At 52.9% G+C, this 20,175-nt stretch overlaps 2 protein-coding genes across 2 annotated transcripts; both read left to right on the top strand.

Moving 5' to 3' along the window:
- Nucleotides 1-5,248: 5,248 nt before the first annotated feature.
- Nucleotides 5,249-6,184, top strand: LOC148050360 (olfactory receptor 14A16-like). The gene has a single exon (XM_087742878.1). It carries the CDS (start codon nt 5,249-5,251, stop codon nt 6,182-6,184), a length of 936 nt encoding a protein of 311 aa, XP_087599004.1.
- Nucleotides 6,185-16,707: 10,523 nt separating this feature from the next.
- Nucleotides 16,708-17,676, top strand: LOC148050359 (olfactory receptor 14A16-like). Its single transcript, XM_087742877.1, has one exon. It carries the CDS (start codon nt 16,708-16,710, stop codon nt 17,674-17,676), a length of 969 nt encoding a protein of 322 aa, XP_087599003.1.
- Nucleotides 17,677-20,175: the final 2,499 nt, after the last annotated feature.

The following is a 20,175-nucleotide window of genomic DNA, read 5'->3' as shown; positions in this document are numbered from 1 at the left end:
TAAGCACCACACAGCCGCTCGCTCACTCCCCCCCGGTGGGATGGGGGAGAGAATCGGAAGAGTAAAAGTGAGAAAACTCATGGGCTGAGATAAAGACAGTTTAATGGGTAAAGCAAAAGCCGCGCGCACAAGCAAAGCAAAGCAAGGAATTCATTCACTACTTCCCGTCGGCAGGCAGGTGTTCAGCCATCCCCAGGGAAGCAGGGCTCCATCATGCGTAACGGTTACTTGGGAAGACAAACGCCATCACGCCCAATGTCCCCCCCTTCCTTCTTCTTCCCCCAGCTTATATACTGAGCATGACGTCATATGGTATGGAATAGCCCTTTGGCTGGTCTGGGTCAGCTGTCCTAGCTATGCTCCCTCCCAGCTTCTTGTGCACCTGGCAGAGCACAAGAAGCTGAAAAGTCCTTGACTAGTGTAAACTCTGCTCAGCAAGAACCAAAACATCAGTGCGTTATCAACATTATTCTCATCCTAAATCCAAAACACAGCGCTCTACCAGCTACTAAGAAGAAAACTAACTCTATCCCAGCTGAAACCAGGACAGGAGGACAGTCACAGAGTTCTTCTTTGTTCCTCCCCCTGCTTGTGCTGCTCTTCTTCCTGCTCGTGGGGTCCCTGGCAGTAACGGTGGTGGTGTGGGTCAAGGGGTGGGGGTGGGGAGTGCCTGCTCTGGCCCTGACCTGGAGGGCGCTGCCCTGGAGGTGTTTCCATGGGACCAAGGTGCCCAAGCCCTCTCTTCATTTTCCAGGCTCCAGACACTGCACTCAGTGCTTGGGCAATGAGGCACTGCTTCCCTTAGCAGACAGCACCTTAAGACACCTGATTATGCTGGGCAGGGAGTCCTGCGGGGCTGTGAGCATCCCTCCAGAAGGGCACAGCTCTCCTGCAGGACCTTGGAGATGTCTGAGAGCACCCGATCTGCCCATGCCAATCAGCATCCTTGCCCTGTCCTCTTCCTCATACTCCGCAGAGCTGTGCTGGAAAGGAGAGGTGTTTTGAACTCTGCACCTGGAACAGGACCCCTCTGCTCCCAGGACACTCCAGTGTCTTTTCCAGAGCAACCTCTGGGTGCAGTCGTCCTGCAGCTGAGAGCGGTGCAAGCCCAGAGCAACTGGGCACCAGGCTGATGGACAGAGCAGCCCTCCTGCATGGGAGCACTGACGGAGGTTTGCACTGAGAGCAACGGGGCAATGGGGGAATGTGAACCCTTCCAAGACCATTTCCCAAGTGGGATGGGGGTGTCTGAACACTAAAACACAGTGTACCGAGACACATTTGCTGCACCTCATCTCCCACCTTCCTCTGGGGAAGAAAGCGTCCTTCTGGGCTTTTTGCCCTCCGCTCTAGTACAGCACAGGGAACTCCTCCCCAGGAAGCCTCCCTCCAAACACCCTGGGCTGTTGCTGCCTCCATGGGTCCTTGCTGGAAAGCAGGGCTGACCCTTCCGGAGCCCCTGGGGAGAGGGCACGCCTCTGCACAGCACACTCAGTGTAGTAAGATAAGGGCTGGCGACCGGAAGATCACGCGCTGTACGGAAAGAGTGAAAGGTCGACCCTCCTTTGTCCCCGCCCCTTATAACATGACACGCCTACTGTTGGGAGTATAAAGGTAAACTACTGCGCAATAAACGGGGGAGTTGAACACCCACACTGCGTGTGCTGACTGTTCCTTCCCCAGCCCGGGTCGGCTGGAGATCTGTCGGTATAACCTTGATATGTAACGAACGCTACATAGTGGTGACCCCGACGTGATCGGCTGCAGGTAGCAGCGATGGAGCTCGCGGAACTCATAAAGGTATTAAAATTGGTAGCAACGGAGGTGGGCGAGGATAGGGTGATAAGGAAAAGGCCCACGGGCGACTGCATCCAATGGATGCTACGCCGGGGAGTGCTCGGCACTCCCACAGAAGTTTTCGACACCTCAAATTGGGGTAAAATACGCAACGAGCTGACAGAAGCGATCATAAATAATGTTGGAGGAGCCAGTGACTGGCTTCGCGCCTGGGGAACAGTAGAAAGGGTGCTTAAGAAGGGGTTTGCAGCAAAGCGGTGCTGGCTTGCCGCACGTAGCGCGCTGATGGGGCATGAATCTCCTGGGAACGAAAAGTCAACGGGTTTAGTTTCGGAGGGGACACAGGCTGGCTGGGAAGGAGTGGCCTGTGGGACACAGACGGAACTGTCGTTACTGGGGGCTGAGCCAACGAAGGAAGGGGAGGCGCAAGGAGGCTATGGCTCAACGGGAACAAAGGAGTCGGGAAAGGTGTTCCCGTTACGAGTGGGGAGTTTAGGGCGGCCGCCCACGGAACCTTCGGCGCCCCCTGCACCGGCGGATCCGCCACTTCCTCAGTACCCCTGGGGCGAGTTGCAACAATGTGTGGAAAGGGAGCTGACTGATAGGTTGCTGGACTGGGTCCCGGGGGCCGATGTGGGATCCCAGCGGTATTGTGAATTACGTGAAGGAAGATGGCAGGAAGGAGAAAAGGAGGGCAAGGCACTATCACCTTCTGAGGACGCCCCGTTGCATCCCAGTGATCAACGGGTGCTGGATACACAGAGAGCAGAGCGCAAGAAAAAATCTGAGGAACAAGGAGAACCGGCGTCACGGCTCACGACATCTAAGGGGGGTGGTAGGGCTCCCCCGGCACTACCAGTGATACCTGAGCCACCAGAGGGACCCCCTACCCCTTGGGCAGTGGGAAAGCAAACTGGTATTCCCTCACAGTGGAGGGAGCCTGTACACGATTATCCCATGAGCTCTGATAGCAGTGAGGACGAAAGGGGCAACGAGGAATCCTCGACTGTTGCTCATCCGCCCCCACTTCCAAGTTCATTACCAAAGAGGGGCGAATCTTTAAAAAAGGGAATGGGATTTCAGACTAACGAGGTTTCAAGGGAACTCGAGACATTGATCAGCCGATTGAGAGGGGTGGTGGCGAATGCAGAAAGTCTAATGCCAGGGGAAAAGCCGAAAGAGAAAGCAAACGGGACGGATTGGCGGATGATTGCAAAAAATTGTGTCTTGGAAGGAGTACGATTCCAGGCCCCTCCGATTCAAGCATTTCCTATCCGAGCAGCCGCAGGCGGGGGATATGAGTGGCAACCGTTAGATACGAAGTTGGTGAAAGAATTGGCCACAACAGTGAAAAGTCATGGATTAAACTCCCCAGAGACCCAAGTCCTACTAGACTGTGTTTTTGCAACGCCGCTTGCACCTTTTGATATTATTCAGTTGATGCGGGCCGTATTGACCCCCTCGATGATGGTATTGTTTAGGGAGGAATGGAGGCAATATCTTGAGGCCAAGGCGGTATGGATGGCTCTCACTCAATGGCCTGAAGAGGCCTTAGATCTAATTACAGACTCTTGCTATGTATATAAGTTACTAAAGAAATGCCGATGGGCACTTGGGGCAACGTCAAAGATTGCAGGAATGTTGCTCACCGCACTGCAAATGAGAACCGCCCCTGTCTGTCCTATCCATGTTAATAGTCCTAGTTCCATACCAAGTTTTCTTTCTGCCGGGAATGAAGTAGCGGACACCTTAGCAAGGAGCGTACTGGCGCTTGAAGAAACTTCTAACCTAAGGCGAGCTTTCCGCTTGCATAATCTGCTCCACTGTGGAGCTCGCGGTCTAGCTAAGCTTGCTGGCGTTACCTTGCAAGATGCTCGCTCTGTGATTGCTGCTTGTCCTGTTTGTTCCAGAGGTCCCCTCTGGGAAGCAGGGGTAAACCCTCGAGGGTTGCAGCCCAACCAAATATGGCAGTCTGATGTTACGATTTATGAACCCTTTAATCCACGTAAGTATCTGCATGTCACAGTTGATACCTGCAGTGGAGTTATTTTAGCCACTATGCATGCTAAACAAAATGCTCTCGCAGTTATTTTACATTGGCAGGACTGTATGGCGCAACTTGGCATCCCACAAAAAATTAAAACAGATAATGGAGCGGCATATGTCAGCACGAAGACAAAGGACTTCTGCGCACGCTGGGATATTCAGTTGAGTCATGGCATTCCCTACAACAGTACGGGCCAAAGCATTGTAGAACGTGCGCATCGCACATTAAAAGGGTTACTCGACCGACTAAGGGAGGGGGAGAATATAGGCCCAGAAACAGGGGTTCCCCCTCCCCTTGACCCTCCCTTATTTCGGGCACAGCGTCTGTTGACGATGGCACTAATTACCTTAAATCATACCATTCGAGGGAACACCTATAAAACCCAGACTGCAACCCAGGCACATTTCCGGCTCGATGAGAACGAAGGGCCTTACCCTTTGGTTCAAGTACGGGACCTGCAAACCCGTGAATGGGGGGGCCCTTATTCCCTCCGTTGCTTGGGACGTGGGTATGCGTGTGTGCAAACCGAGAAAGGGACGCTAGAATGGGTACCCAGTCGAAATATCCGACCGTATAAACATTAACCAATTTATTGAGTCTTGTCTTGACAGGTTACCATTTCCCTATGCATCCTGATGGTGTGGGGGAGCAATGAGGGAGCCGCGACGAACTGCTGGATGGATTGGGCAAGGTTCATGAACGTAACGGATGCGTGTCTGTATATGCCGGCTATTGGACAAGCCTCTACCTGTCGATTGTTCACCCCCCTACTTCATTAGCGATAAGGGGGACAGTTGCTGCCACATAGATAACTGGTCTCATAATCTTGTTATTTGTTCTTATCCTTGCTATGCTATTATCCTGTCTATTACGCTTAATTAGGTAGTTTAGGAGTTGTATATTAAGAAGTCTCACCATATATCGATTATTTTATGCGCAGCTTCCCCAGTGAGATACAGAGCTACTGGAGCTAAGGGAGGGGGAAATGTAGTAAGATAAGGGCTGGCGACCGGAAGATCACGCGCTGTACGGAAAGAGTGAAAGGTCGACCCTCCTTTGTCCCCGCCCCTTATAACATGACACGCCTACTGTTGGGAGTATAAAGGTAAACTACTGCGCAATAAACGGGGGAGTTGAACACCCACACTGCGTGTGCTGACTGTTCCTTCCCCAGCCCGGGTCGGCTGGAGATCCGTCGGTATAGCCTTGATATGTAACGAACGCTACACTCAGCCAGCACAAACCAGAGCTGAAGCCTCAGAGCTGTGTAACAACCCCTCCCCCCAAGGGAAGAAAAGCATCCTTAGGTATTTCACAATGAATGAATGAAATTTTGCTGAAAGAAGCTTCTCTGAATTTTTTTCTTTTTTCTCCTTTGGCAGTTTCCATGCCCAGACGCAGCAGATGACCAATGGCAGCTGCATGAATGAGTTCCTCCTCCTGGCATTTGCACACACGCGGGAGCTGCAGCTCTTGCACTTCTGCTTCTTCCTGGCCATCTACCTGGCTGCCCTCCTGGGCAACGGCCTCATCATCACCACCATAGCCTGGGACCACCACCTCCACACCCCCATGTACTTCTTCCTCCTCAACCTCTCCCTCCTTGACCTGGGCTCCGTCTCCACCACTGTCCCTAAAGCCATGGCCAATTCCCTGTGGGACACCAGGGCCATTTCCTATGCAGGATGTGCTGCACAGCTCTTTTTCTTTCTCTTCTTGATCTCAGCAGAGTATTTTCTTCTCACTGTCATGGCCTATGACCGCTACGTGGCCATGTGCAAACCCCTGCACTACGGGACCCTCCTGGGCAGCAGAGCTTGTGTCCACATGGCAGCAGCTGCCTGGGGCACTGGGTTTCTCTATGCTCTCCTGCACACTGCCAGTACATTTTCCCTACCACTCTGCCAAGGCAATGTCCTGGAGCAGTTCTTCTGTGAAATCCCCCAGATCTTCAAGCTCTCCTGCTCAGGTGCCTACCTCAGGGAAGTGGGGCTTCTTGTGGTTAGTGTCTGTTTAACATTTGGTTGTTTTGTTTTCCTTGTGGTGTCCTATGTGCAGATCTTCAGGGCCGTGCTGAGGATCCCCTCTGAGCAGGGTCAGCACAAAGCCTTTTCCACGTGCCTCCCTCACCTGGCCGTGGTCTCCCTGTTTGTCAGCACTGTAATGTTTGTCTACTTGAAGCCCCCCTCAGTGTCCTCCATATTTCTAGATCTCGTGGTTTCTGTTTTGTACTCGGTGGTGCCTCCAGCAGTGAACCCTGTCATCTACAGCATGAGGAACCAGGAGCTCAGGGATGCCCTGTGGAAACTGATGCAATGGCCGCTGTTTCATCGAGAATAACCTGCCTTCCCTTCTCTGCGCATTTCCCATTTCTCACTTTTTCTTAGGCCATGTCTGCTTTTTTCTCTTGTGGTAATCCTGGTTATAGGTAATTTTCTAGGCTTATACTACTTGTCTTGAGGCTTGATCCCCTCGTATATGACGCTTGCACAACACTGTGCCAGATGTGGCATGGCCAATAGCAGTTCTTCAATAAAACGGAATCTTCCAGGTCCAGTGCCTGAAGGCTGGGCGCTTCCTCCAAAGGTGCTGCAAAGAATATGTCCAAGGAATTGGTCTTTTAAAGAGTCTGTTCTCCTTTTGTTCTCAGTATTTTGGGAGTTAAGTTCAGGGTGGCACTGAGTTCCACTGGACCAAACGCTCCGGATTTAAAAGCTCTCTTCTTAATATCCAATGGCAGGGGAGATGGTCCATGAGCTCCCATTCTCTCCTCAGGTTTCTTCATGTATGACAGGACTGCTGGCATATACCAGACTCTCTGGAAATGAATTTGGAGGGGTGAGGAGAGGAGAGGATGGGGACTCACCACATGCCCTGGGTTTGGAATGAATGGAGGCTGAGAAGGTGAAACACCGTCAAAGAGGAAATCCCCCAAAAGTACAGCACTATAATTCAGATATGCACAAACAAGCACTGTGTGATGGGAGTCAGTGGGAACCCAGGAGGCAGAGGGAAGGGAGAGTGGAGAGATGCAGGAGCTCCCTGAGGAGCCCCAGGACTCTCATGCTGTCCTGGGGAGTGGGGCTGGTGGGAGCAGAGGAGGGGGCAAATTCAGTCAGGTTTGGGCATCACCTACAATATAAATTCAGGAGAGCCAGAGAGTGCTTAACCTCTGTTTCCTCGTGCCTTTGGGGACAGCACAACCCCTGGGGCTGGTGGGGAGGTTGACCCCCTCTCTGCCCCCCAGCAGCTTCTATGCCCTTCAGAGGGGCTGGGGCTGTGGGGTGAGTGCCCAGAGCTCTGCAGCACCCTGTGGTGGGCACTGCCGTGGGGCCAGCCCAGACTGGGCTGCTCTGCTGGGCTGGGTTGAGGAGAGGGCAGGGGAGGTGGGGAGAGCTGGGGAGGGGCTGGACTGGGCTGGGAAGTGCCCAGGGGAGGAAAGCAGCAGTGTAGAGCTAAGCTGTGTGAGTGTGCAGGGTGGGGGCAGCCAGCAGGGTGCTGACAGTGCAGAGTCAGGCATCATGGTGAAGGAAGCAAGGCACCGAAGGTGCAGAAGAGAGGGGCCAGGTCTGTGCCATGTTCCCTGGACACCCTGCGGAAGTAGCCCTGGGAAAACTTTCCCAGATCCATCCCACACACTGGCTATTTCCATCTCTCTTGGGACATCCCATCCTTGAGAAGGGACCTCTGCTGCATCGTCACCCCCATCCTCCTCTGGGGCTCAGTTATACCAAACTCCACCACCAGTATTCAGAAAAAGGGAAGCAGTTTCCTGCTGACACTCATTGCACACAAGCCCAATAGCTCTTGACACAGCTGGTCTCTCAGCCAAGCCAGTTCTCAGGCAGATCCAGCTTGAACAGGTGCTCATGGCCTTGTCTCAACAAATACTGAATATCTCCATTGACTGAGATCCCACCAACTGGAGTTGGTTCTTGCTCCTGTGCTTTGTTCTGAATGATTTCTAAGGAACCCCTCTCTCTCAGCCTCTCCTTGTCCATAATGTGCTCCAGGTCCCAGCCACCCTTCTGGCCTCTGCAGGACTTGCTCCAGTCTGTCAGGGTTTTCTTCCGCTGGGAAGCCCCATGCTGCATGCAGCAGTCCTGATGTGGTGCTTCTGTAGTGGGTTAACCTTGGCCAGCAGCCAGACACCCACCCAGCTGCTCACTCACTCCCCTGCCTCAGCAGGACAAAGGGAAAAATAAGATGGAATAACTCATGGGTCAAAATAAAGTAAAGGAGATCAGTTACCAATTACCATCACGGGCAAAGACCCGTTGACTAGGGGACGATAAAATTCATTTGTTGCCAGTTATAAACAGATTTGGATTGTGAGAAACAATGACAAAAATATTAAAGACCATTCCCCTCACACTTTCCCTCAGGCTCAAATCACTCCATTGTTCCCAGTTCTTCTGCCTACCCCAACACCACGAGGAGTAGGGGGGGATGGTGAAGAGGGGGTTAGGAGTCAGTAAAGAACACCTCTGTCACTCCTTCTTCCTCACACTTCTCCCCTGCTCCAGAGTGCGTCCTCTCCATGGGATCCCACCATATTTGCAGTCAAGGCTAGGTGTTGTTCCTTTCTTTCTCTCTTACTGTTCTCCTTTATACTCACAGAATCATGGAAATGCTGAGATTAGAAGGGACCTCTGGAAATCATCTAGTTCAACCCTCCAACTGAGGCAGCGTCAGCTAGAGCAGGTTGCTGAGCACCTTGTCTAGCTGAGTTTGGAATACCTCCATGGATGGAGACTCCACAACCTCTCTGGGCAACTTGTTCCAGTGGTTGACCACCCTCACAGTCAAAACGTATTTTTTTGGATTCAGATGGCATTTCATGTGTTTTTGGCTGTGTCCATCACCCCTTGTTTTGTCACTGGGAACTACTGAGAAGATTTTGGCTCCCTGGTCTTCATGCCCTCCCGTCAGGTATTTATACACATTAACAAAATCCCTCCGTGCCTTTTCTTCTCCAGACTGAACAGTCCCACATCTTTCAGCATTTCCTCCTATGAAAGATGCTGCAGTCCCTTAAACCAGCTTTATGGCCCTTTGCTGGACTTGCTTTCGTAGGTCAACAACTTTATTGTAGCGAGGAGCCCCGCACTGGACACAGCACTCCAGATGGGGCGTCCCCAGTGCTGAGTGGAGGGCAAGGCTCACCTCCCTCCATCTGCCAGCAATGCTTTTCCTAATGCAGCCCAGGAGGCTGTTGGCCTTTGCCATGGGGGTGCACTGCTGGCTCATGCTCAGCTTGTTGTCCTCCAGGATATGAAGGTCCTTCGCTGCAGAGCTGGTATCTAGCTGGTCAGCTGGTCAGTGTTGCTGGATCACAGTCTGTCCTCCCCCAGGGACTTTCTCAGCAGCACCTTGTCCTTCTTGCAGATCAGCTCCACCTCTGGCACAGGCCCCACAGTGCTGCAGAGTCACCTGGGACAGCAAAGCCCTCTCCTGCCAGGGCTGCACAGTCCAGGCCTCTTTCTCTCTGCCCTTGGGGACTGCAGCTTTTGCTCTCGGTGTGGGAACCTCATCCATCATTATGGCACCACCTGCCACCCACTCCAGCTTGCCTCTGCTGGGAAGCCAAGCCTTTCCACACACGGGGTCCCATCTCTGGGCACCAGGTTTCCATGTGACAAGTCCGCCCTTGGCCCTGGTGCCACATCTGAGGTGCTGCAGCCCAAATGGGCACTAAGCCCAGAGCCTGGGGCACAGAGAGCAGGAGCCCCCTGTGCCATCACAGAGCTGTGACATCAGAGGAATAAGAGCTGAGGTAGGGAAGTAGAGGTTCCACAGCTTTTCTCATAATGGAGATACAGTGTCTTGAGGAGAGACTGACAGGGGAGATGAGAAGTGGGGGATGCCCTGTGTGATGTGAGGGCAGCTCAGATATATGGAGGGTCTCTCTGGGACATGTTACAAGCTAGATGTTGGCTTGTGTGTTGGTCAGCTTCTAAATGGGCCACCCACTCCTCTTCTCTCCTGGGTCTGGTACTCCCAAAAGAGGAAGAGCTGGTCAGGCATGTGAAGACCTGAAGGCTGTAGTGGCCATGAGATTGTGGTCTCCAGATCCTCAGGCGCATGGGGAAGGAGAGGAGCAGAGAGCAGACCCTGCACATCAGGGAACAAGAATTTGGCCTACTGAGGGCACTGGCAGGTGGGATCCCATGGTGGTATTGTTAGGGCCCTGAGAGCACCCATAGACCTTCACAGCCCTGACCAGCATTACCTGTGGCTTCCACCCCCACCTCTGTCCATGGGCCCTGGAGACCATTTATGCCCACTTTCACCCAGCTTGATCTGTACTGTAGGTGTACGGGTCTCCAGACACAGCCAGAGACACAGCCTTGCCTGTCCATGGACCTTGTTGAGTCAGACTTGCAGACTCACTTCCCAGCTTGATTCTTTATGGGGCGTACAAGGGAATGACAGCATGGCCCTCCAAGTGCCAGACCCCAGCTAATTCACAGAGGCCTACACTCTTTTTGCTGCCTTTCCTCCCATCACTTGGTCAGGCTTTGGGAGGAGAGGAAGGCAAAGCAGGTGAGGTTTTTGGGTGCCAATGACTGAAATGGGGGAGCAGATCCCTCACACGTGAAGTGATCTAAAGGCTAGGCTAGTTGAAAACTGTAATCTTCAGCTCCTTTCTTGGAGGCCTGAAATCTTCTGCAGGAACCTGGAACTCTGAAGTTCCCTCAAAATCCCTCTCTTTTAGCAATGAAGTTGATAGTACCCAAGCCTCTTGGTTTCGGCTGAGACAGAGTTAATTTTCTTCCTAGTAGGTGGCATAGTGCTGTGGTTTGGATTTATGATGAGAATAATGCTGAGAGCACACTGATGGTTTACTTAAGTAGTATTTCTCTTAGTCAAGGAGTTTTCAGCTTCCCATCCTCTTCCAGGTGCACAAGAAGCTGGGAGGGAGCACAGCCAGGGGGGCTGACCCAACCTGGCCAAAAGCCTGTTCCATACCATATGACGTCATGCTCAGTAAATAAACTGGAGGGAATCTGCTGGGGGGCAGCGATTGCTGCTCGGGGATGGGCTGGGCATCAGCCAGCGGGTGGTGAGCAATTGCATTGTGCATCACTTGTTTTGCATGTTTTCTTGTTGTTGTTGTTGTTATTATTATTATTATCATCATTATTTTATCTTCCTCTGCTCTCCTATTAAACTGTCTTTGTCTCATCCCACAGTTTTGTTTTGTTTTTTTTTTCCCAATTCTCTCTCCTATCCCACTGCGGGCAGGGGAGCGAGCAAATGACTGCATGGTGTTCAGCTGCCTGCCCAGTTAAACCACAACAGCCCTTCTTCTGAACCGCTTTAGGTATGTACTTTTGGATTGGGTATCATGCCATATATTGCAAATACTGATTTAATTGGCATTGCCCAAAGTGGCTACCATGGATGCAGACTGCTCCACTGCAGGTATTTCTATTTAGGCAGATTAGTGCTGTTGTTGTTGTTGTTGTTGTTGTTGTTATTTTTGTTGCAGATACTGGTATTGTTGGGGAAATCACACAAACACTTGAAGGGTAATGGAAGGATTGCCATCTTCGTGGCCCTCCAGTGAAGCGGCTCCTCTTTGCCCATGTCTCACTGTCATTGCACAGGCTCTAAACCTGGGCAAGGATTCTGGATGTGCTGTAAAAAGTGCCAAGCAGAGGGGGAGAATCACTTCTTCTGGCTGTGGCCCTGCTCACACAACCCAGCATCCTCTGCTGGCTCATGTTTTGCCTAAGGGAACTCAAGGACCACCAGAGCCTTCTCCACAGAGCTGCTGCCCAGCCATGCAGCCCCTGGCCTCTGTCACTGCAGCCTGTAACTCCCCTGCTCAGTCCCTGGGCCTTTTTAGAAGACGTATGCAAGAGTTGCCTTTGGCTTTCTCCAGTCATGATGACCTTCCAGAATGTAGCAGAGCAGCCCTGCTATGACCTCGGCCTGGTCTCTCAACAGCCACAGCCTTGGATTCATCCCATCTGGTCCAAGGGACTATTAAGGGCTGACCTTCCCTAAGTAACCCCTGACTTGATCTCCATCCACTGCTGGATTTCACCTGCGGTTCTGCCTCTTAGGCACACGGAACTGGGAGACCTTGCTGGTGAAGACAAAGGCCAAGAGTGCCTCACACCTATCTACACCTACCTAACGCAATTCAGCAGTGGCCACACGTTGTCTTCATTTCTTCTTTAACTGTTCCTGAAGTGGTAACATTGTGCCCTTGAACTCCCTTGCAAGTGTCAACTCTACGGGAGCTCTGGCTTTCCTAAAACCAACCATATTTCTGAGTTCCTCCTTTGTTTCAACCCTTGCATTCACTTCTTGTATGCTGCCTTTTTTCTATGGAGCTACCCCTATAACTTTCCTGGTTCCCCACGCTTCTCCCTTGAGATCTCTGCTTGTTTTCCTGACTCTTGCTCTGCACACTCTCGGACTTGAAAGACACTGTCCTTGCAGACCAGCTGTACTGAGTTCTGCTGCTCTTCTGAGCTGCTTATAGGGGATCCCCCACTTAAAGTCTCAAGACTAGGCCAAAGTCTGCTGCTCTGAGGGCTAGCATCTGCACTCTTCTGTTCTCCTTCCCCTTGGGAGGTGACACCCCACTGTTTCATGGTCACAACAGCCAAGGCTGACACTGGTTTTCACATCCATGGCCAGCTCTGCCTTCTGTGAGTGTAACAGATGCAGGTGAGTGTCACCATTTTTGGCCAATCTGGCAGCTGTGCTACAAAGTCCTGTGTCCCAAACTGTGTCCCCAGCCCCTCCAGAAACCTCCAGGACTGTTTGCATGCTGTTGTGGTCTCCTTCCAGTGAATGCCAGGGTAATGAAAGTCCACAGGGGGACTTCCATGGGTTCTTTGTCTCCCACCACAATTTCACCCATACTAGTCTCCTCTGACCCACACCCACAAGGGCTCACCCACTTTGTTCATCCCATAGAGGAGCTTCACACATCTAAGCAGCTTCTTCACACTGGGGACACCTCCCTCCTCATCCTTCTGGCCTGTCTCTCCTGATGATCCTGTACCCACCCATCACAGCACCCCAATCATGTCAGCTGTCCCAACACACCTCAGCTGTTATTCCCTCAAAGTGGGATGAAGAGATTGCATGCAGGGTTCCAGCTCCTCCTGCCTGTGCCCCAGGCTGAGGGCGTGGGTGCATGTCTGGGCTGCAGCCCCTCAGCTGTGGCACCTTTGGGCTGAGAGCAGACTTGCAAGAGGGAAACCTGCTGCCAAGTGCCCAAGGCCTCATGTGTGCAAAGGCTTTGCTTCAGAGCAGAGACATGCTGGAGTGGAGAGCAGATGGCAATGTAAAGAAGAAATGAGGTGCCCACAAAGGCGGCAAACCCTGCTCTCTCCAAGGCCAAAGAGAAACAGAGGTGGGCTGTGCAGTCTGAGCAGGAGAGGGGATTGCTGTCTGTGGTGTCTCTGCAGCCTCTGTGGTGGTGGTGAATCTGATCTCAGGAAGGAAGAGATGATGTTGAGAGTGTCCTTGGGTGTGGACATCCTGTGATACAGGCAGAATGAAAATCACCAGCCTGATCCATGATTGTAACATGGAGGGGATGGTTAAACATCGAGTTGAACCAGCAGGGTTTGAGAGGGAATGCACACGAGTGGGGACCCTGGTGTGATGTGCTTGGTATTCATGCACTGGCCAGCACCTGCTGGAGAGAGAAGGGACAGACCTCACGTCAGTGCAGTGGTGGGATTCAGTCATGGGCCCAAAGGCACCAAATCTGTCTGAGATGCCCTGGGGGGTGCCTGTCACACAATGAGTCTGAATGGGGAGGGGGGTCCTGGATAGGCCCTGTGCTGTCCGTGTCAGCTGCATGCAGTTGGGCTGGAGAGCCCTGGCATCTCATGTAGCTCTGCAGGCCTGTATTTGGGTATTAAATTAAGATTCAGGTGTCCTGAATTAGGTTAGGCAATGGAGGGATGCACATGAGACAACTGCCAAAGGAGATGTAGATAATACAACTGATGGAGAAGAGAAAGAGAGACTTAGCTCTCCTTGGGCCACATGACCGCATTTGGTCAGCTGAAGACCTCTATAGGCTGCCCTGGACATAAGCAACTGTTACGGGTTCAGTTGTCCTACATGTGGGCATCTGCTGTCAATTTACCTGGACAATGGAATTTCCCACCAGCCTCCAAGGTGATGCCCCCAGATGCTGCCCTGTCTCTATGGACTGCTGCATTACAGCTGACAGTGACCAGCATGCATCTTGGTCACCTCTGGCACCTCAGATGTCACCAGGTGTTTGTGTCTGAACAGCTCACTCCTGGCCTCCATCTCCAGTAATTAGCATGGGAGCTGAGACAAGAAGCTCACATGCAGGTGCCTGTTTTGTGCACACCTGAACTATGCAAGAGGAATCCCAGCTCCTGGGGGTTGTGGTCTGCATGGGAGGGAGCTGAGACCCCTTCAGTAGTGTAAGAGAAATTACACTACTGGAAGTAAGTCTCTATCCCCAGCTGTGGGAGGGAACATCAGTGGTTACTTCAGCCTGTTTCACAGCAGGTTTCCCTGGAGCCCCAGGGACACCTGGAGGGAGCCCAGGGGGGCAGAGAAAGCGCTGCCTTGGGCTGGGCCTCTGCTGCTGAGCTGGGCTGGGCTCCTGGGATGGAGGGAGCTCCTGGCAAGGAGCAGCTCCTCTGCAAAGCACAGCAGGGGGAGGGCACAGCCTGCAAGTGCAAGGGGACAGGAGAGACGTGCGAGAGATGTTACAGGCACTGTGTAGTGGGAGAATGCTGAGAGTTCACTGGTGGAGAAATCTACACAGTCCTTGACACAGTAAGTCTCTGGCTTCAGGGTGATACACAAGTGTCCTGGAGGGGCCTCCTAGAGCTGGCACATCTTGCTGCAGCTAGGATCGGGCAGGATGGCGCTCAGGGTTTCTTTATTGTGGAGAAGGACATGCTCCAGAGCAGGGCTTCCCTGCAGCACCATAAGGAACAGGGCATGAAAGCTCCCTTCTCCCGGGGATGTCTGCAAGGGTGGGAAGCTGGGTGTGCACTGAGGGGTGCCCAGGGCTGTCCTTCAGAGCAGGGTCCCTGCACTCCAGGGGCTGCGTGCTGGGGCAGGGGCTCTGTCGCCTGCCAGGGTCAGCACTCAGCCTGCCCAGGGAGCTCCCCACAATGCTACAGGGAGAAGCTGTGGGTGGAAGGTGTGATAGGTGGCAGGGCAGGGTCCTTCTGCAGTGGAGAGGGTGCTGCATGGGTCAGAGCTGCTCACAGCTCCCGATCAGCCCAGGGCATTTGCAGAGGGTCCTTTTGAAGAAGGACATCGAGGCAGTATTTACCTGAAAGCGAAGGAGTCTGTGCTTTGAGTTTTCCACTCTTTGTTGGCTGGGGGGCAGTGGCAGATGGGAATCTATTTCTTCGTTCTGGTGAAGGCACAAAGACCCCAGTTCTCATGAAGACTTCTCTGAGCTGCTCCTTAGCTGCTGCCGACACAGAGATGTCCCTGGGCAGTGCCCTGCTGCCAGGAGGGGTCTGCAGGGCAGAGCTGAGCATGCAGTGGGCAGGCTGGGGTCTGTGAGCACCAAAAGGGAGGAGATGTGGGGACAGAGAAACATCTGCCGGCAGGGAGAGCTCCAGGCAGCAGAGCCATGGGCAGGGAGTGAGAGGGAGCTGCTGCCAGAAATGCTGTGGGAGGGGGGGTTAATACACCCGCGTGCCATGACCTGCACTGCAGATGCCTTCCCCGGAGCAAGCCCCCGACCTCTTCTGCCACCCAGCAGAGCCTTCACCGCGAAGGCCATGTGGTCCACGGCATGAGTTAGCTCCTTGACAGATGGACCCCTGACGAACCTCCTGAGTACCCATCTGTTTGTCCCTGTACTGCCTCCATGAACAGGAGGATTGGGGAATTTCTCCATTTTTCCTCTCCTCTTCATGTTGCCTTTGTTCCCAGCTAAGGTGGGGGCTCCGGGCAATGCTGGTTGCAGGGCTGAGTGAGCCAACTCTCCATTCAGGTCACAGGATCCTTAGGACATTCAATTATTTCCCGGGGGGGTCCTGCTGGGCTGCAGGCTGCCTTCCAGAAGGGCACAGCTCTCCCATGCCATCTCTGTGTTACCTGGCAGCCCCTCAGTACTAAGGCCATGGAAATGCTGCTGGAAGGCTGTATGCAAGCAGCTGTAATGAGCCCTCTGTGGCCCTGGCTGCGAGGGGAGAGCTGAGATATTCCTCAGGTAGGATGAGACAGTAGGAGCAGTTTGGAGACCTGCACTTGGGAGCTGGATTCACCTGCTCTCACCATTGTCCACTTTCTTCTCAGGGGAACATCTAGGTATAATTGTCCTCCAGCTCAAAGAAGTGGCAGCCTAGGGCAGCTGAGACCAGGCTGATGGACAGACTGGCTGTCCTCACTCTGCATGAAGGGATAGTCCTTTGGCTTCACAGAACCCACAAGGTTTCTCTTGGAGACAAGCAGAAATGCCAACGATTTCTGCCTTAAAAATACCACTGACTGTGATGGGGCAACTAGAAGCAGATAAACAAAACAAAATCCCCACAGCTCTTCTCTGCAGTTCAGTGAACTGGGAGTGACAATGCTGAAAAGCTCTTTAAGACCACGAGTGGATTAACATCACTCCCAGTTCCTATTTCTCTCTTGTTGTAGGGCAGAACTGACTCCTCCAGAGCCCATAGCAGAGCCCCCTGCTTTGTGGGGCATCCTCAGCCAGCACCCACCAGTGTTCACAAAAGGGACCAGCCAAAGGTTTTCTGAAAGGGGAGAGGCAATTTGGGGGGTTTCCATGAGAACTGGAATAAGTTTTGCTGTGAGATGTCTACCCTAACTTGTCACTGCCTTTTCCTCCTGGAACAGGTCCCAGTGCCCAGAGGAAGCAAATGTCCAACAGCAGCTCCATCACTCAGTTCCTCCTCCTGGCATTTGCAGACACACAGGGGCTGCAGCTCTTGACCTTCTGCCTCTTCGTGGGCATCTACCTGGCTGCCCTCCTGGGCAACGGCCTCATCATCACCGCCATAGCCTGGGACCACCGCCTCCACACCCCCATGTACTTCTTCCTCCTCAACCTCTCCCTCCTCGACCTGGCCTCCATCTCCACCACTCTCCCCAAAGCCATGGCCAATTCCCTGTGGGACACCAGGGCCATCTCCTACTTGGGATGTGCTGCACAGGTCTTTTTTTTCTTTTTCTGTGCTACAGCAGAGTATTGTCTTCTCACTGTCATGGCCTATGACCGCTACGTGGCCATCTGCAAACCCCTGCACTACGGGACCCTCCTGGGCAGCAGAGCTTGTGTCCACATGGCAGCAGCTGCCTGGGGCAGTGGGTTTCTCAATGCTCTCCTGCACACTGCCAACACATTTTCCCTACCCCTCTGCCAAGGCAATGTCCTGGACCAGTTCTTCTGTGAGATCCCCCACATCCTCAAGCTCTCCTGCTCAGATGCCTACCTCAGGGAAGTGGGGCTTCTTGTGGTTAGTGCCTGTTTAGCCTTTGGGTGTTTTGTTTTCCTTGTGGTGTCCTATGTGCAGATCTTCAGGGCTGTGCTGATGATCCCCTCTGAGCAGGGACGGCACAAAGCCTTTTCCACGTGCCTCCCTCACCTGGCTGTGGTCTCCCTGTTTGTCAGCACTGCCATGTTTGCCCACCTCAAGCCCCCTGCCACCTCCTCCCCATTCCTGGATGTGGTGGTGGCAGTGCTGTATTCGGTGGTGCCTCCAGCAGTGAACCCCCTCATCTACAGCCTGAGGAACCAGGAGCTCAAGGATGCAGTGTGGAAACTGATGACTGGATTATTTTCAAAAGCATTAAACTGTTTGTCATCTTCTGCAAATCACTTAATGTAATTCGTTACAGGCCCAGCCTGCCTTCTGTAATTTTTTTCGGTGTTGGTTTTGAGTTTTGGGGTTTTTTTGCTTTGTTTTACTTTTAGTAATCTTGTCCACAAAGAAATGTCATGATATTTGGTATTTCTAATGATGTATGTCTATCCAGATTCTGTGTGACCCACAGACTGTGTACATGAGGAGCAGTGCTCTCTGTGTGTTTAATGAAAATAAAGGACCTTCCAGTGGCTTGTTACTCTGAGATCCTGCCTCCAAGACTTCTCTGGAGCTGCAGGGGCAGTGCCTGTGTGCAGAGGTGGAGGCAAAAGGAGTCCCGGCACAGCAGCACTGCCAGGGAGCACCAGTGCTTGGTCTTCCCAGAGCTGCTCACTTTCCACTTCAGCGCTGTCCTTCTTAGCTCTTGTGTTGGTGTAAGGCCTGAGTGCTCTTGAAGCTTGCTCACAGTCCTGCTGGGTGGCCGTCCTGTGACTGCAGGCAGGGACAGGCAATGGGCACCTCTGTGACAGAGCTGGCCTCCATAGCAGCATTTCCATCATACAAGGTGATCTCCTCAGGGCAGTGCCTGAAGCTTCGGTCTTCTTTCCAAGTGTCTCTCAAGAACATGCCCAGGAAAATGCCCAGGACAGAAAACACCAGTGAATAGCTAAAATGTGTGAGTGTGCAGGGTGGGGGCAAACAGCAGTGTCCTCGCACCACCAGGCTCCTGGGAGAGCCATGAAGAAGCAGCAGAGCAGGGTCTGATCTATTCCCGTGTGCACTGGACACCCCAGGGAAGCTGCCCCAGGACAATCATCACAGACCTGCCAATAAAAACGACCGCTTCCAGCACTAGCCTCTCAGCCCACCTCCAAGAGGTCCTGTATCCCTCTATGGAGGGACACCAAATGACTTGTTCAGAAGTCCATGTTTGCATTGTAAAGAGGAGGCCTAAGCATCCACATCGTATGCATGTGGTGAGATGAACCCGAGTGAGCACAAACACAGTCATCTGTTCCTGGGGGTGCTGCAAAGGCCTGTGGGACAGCCAGTGTCTTGAGGTCGCTTCACGTTGGGAGTAACATTCCCTGGGAAACCACCTGAATGCAGCACTGGGATGTCCTTCCTTGAACCGAGGTCCCTGTGTCCGTTCCTCATGCTGTGGGGCATCTCAGATGAGTGCAGAGCCGCGCAACACACTGCAGGGCTGAGGTGCCTGCCACCCTCTGGCAGTGGCAACAGGAGGCCAGAAAGACACTGTGACTGCTGCAATGCACTGCCTCTGCGTGTGCAGGGGAAGGACTCGCATCTGAACACCTCTGTGAGTATGCAGAGTGCATGAGGCAAGCTCGAATATGGACACCTCACAGAGCCCCGACACTTCTGAGTGTGACTCCAGGAACAGCCCCCACTGTCCTCATGACGTTTCTCTCACCTGCCTTGGAAAGGCTCGTTGCAAATGCCTCTGTCTGCTCTATCACTCTTCCTTGGCTTTCTGGCTTGTGCCTTCAAATGTACAGTAGGAAAGAAGCACACCTGCGGAGCATCTCAACCCTGCAGTCAGAAGGGGTTCTGCAAGCACGAGCGACACTGCCCTTTGGAAGGTGGCATTTCTCACCTTTCAGAAGGCACAGAGCCCATCTAGAGAGCATGAATGCACTCAGAGGCACCTTCCTGTTTCACCTCTCTGAACTGCCTTCACAATTTCTTTAAGCAATTAACAAAGAAACAAATGTTTTCCCATGTAGGTATCACCTCTGCTCACAGCAGCGTTAGTACTATTTTTGGCACCTTTTGCAGGTACTGAGTGCTTCCTGCTGGTGGCCACATCCTACAATCAGTGCTGGGCTCTGTGCCACTGGCTTCTCTCTGCAAGGCTCCTGAACTGGAAGGTCTGTCTCGAGTAGGCAGCTGCACCTTGGCTCGGGGTATTTATGCCATCTACAGGAATCATTTCATTCTTGTCCCAGATACAGGTCTGTGGTCCCAGTGGAGCGGACCACCTCTTCCGTGATTTCGCTGGAGCTCTCCTGCAGTGCCACCGTGACATTCATGCTGTGTGCTTTCATAACCTGCTTTTTAGAGCCAGTCCTCCCCTTCCTGTTCACACGGGCATCCTGTGTGGGCATCAGAGCTGCCAACCTGGAGCAGCTCTCCCGCCCAGCATGGGCAGACAGAAGGTCTTCTCCACCTGCTCCTCTCACCTCACCAGTGCCACTGTTTCCTATGACACCCTCGTCATTGTCTGTGTGATGCCCAGAAGAGCCCTCCTGAGATCATTTGACAAACCCCTTTTTCTACACCATCCTCAGGCCCCTGCTCAATACGTTCATCTCCAGCCTGTGGACCAGAAAGGTTTGGGGGGAGGGGGACACTAAGGAAAATGCTCAGAAAAGCTGTCAGCTGCACCTTGGAGTTGTGGGCCTGCAGGAAGGACCCGGGCATTCCTCTGGAAGTGGATACAGAGAGGGCTTTGGGTGTGGGAAGGGGCAGAGAGGTGCTGGTGGAGCTGGCCGGCATTAT

This window comes from Nipponia nippon, unplaced genomic scaffold (genome assembly GCF_047370975.1).
Source record: "Nipponia nippon isolate SJK-2023a ecotype South Korea unplaced genomic scaffold, ASM4737097v1 scaffold_89, whole genome shotgun sequence".
In the NCBI taxonomy this organism is placed as follows: domain Eukaryota; kingdom Metazoa; phylum Chordata; class Aves; order Pelecaniformes; family Threskiornithidae; genus Nipponia; species Nipponia nippon.
This window is presented reverse-complemented; position numbering and strand designations above follow the sequence as displayed.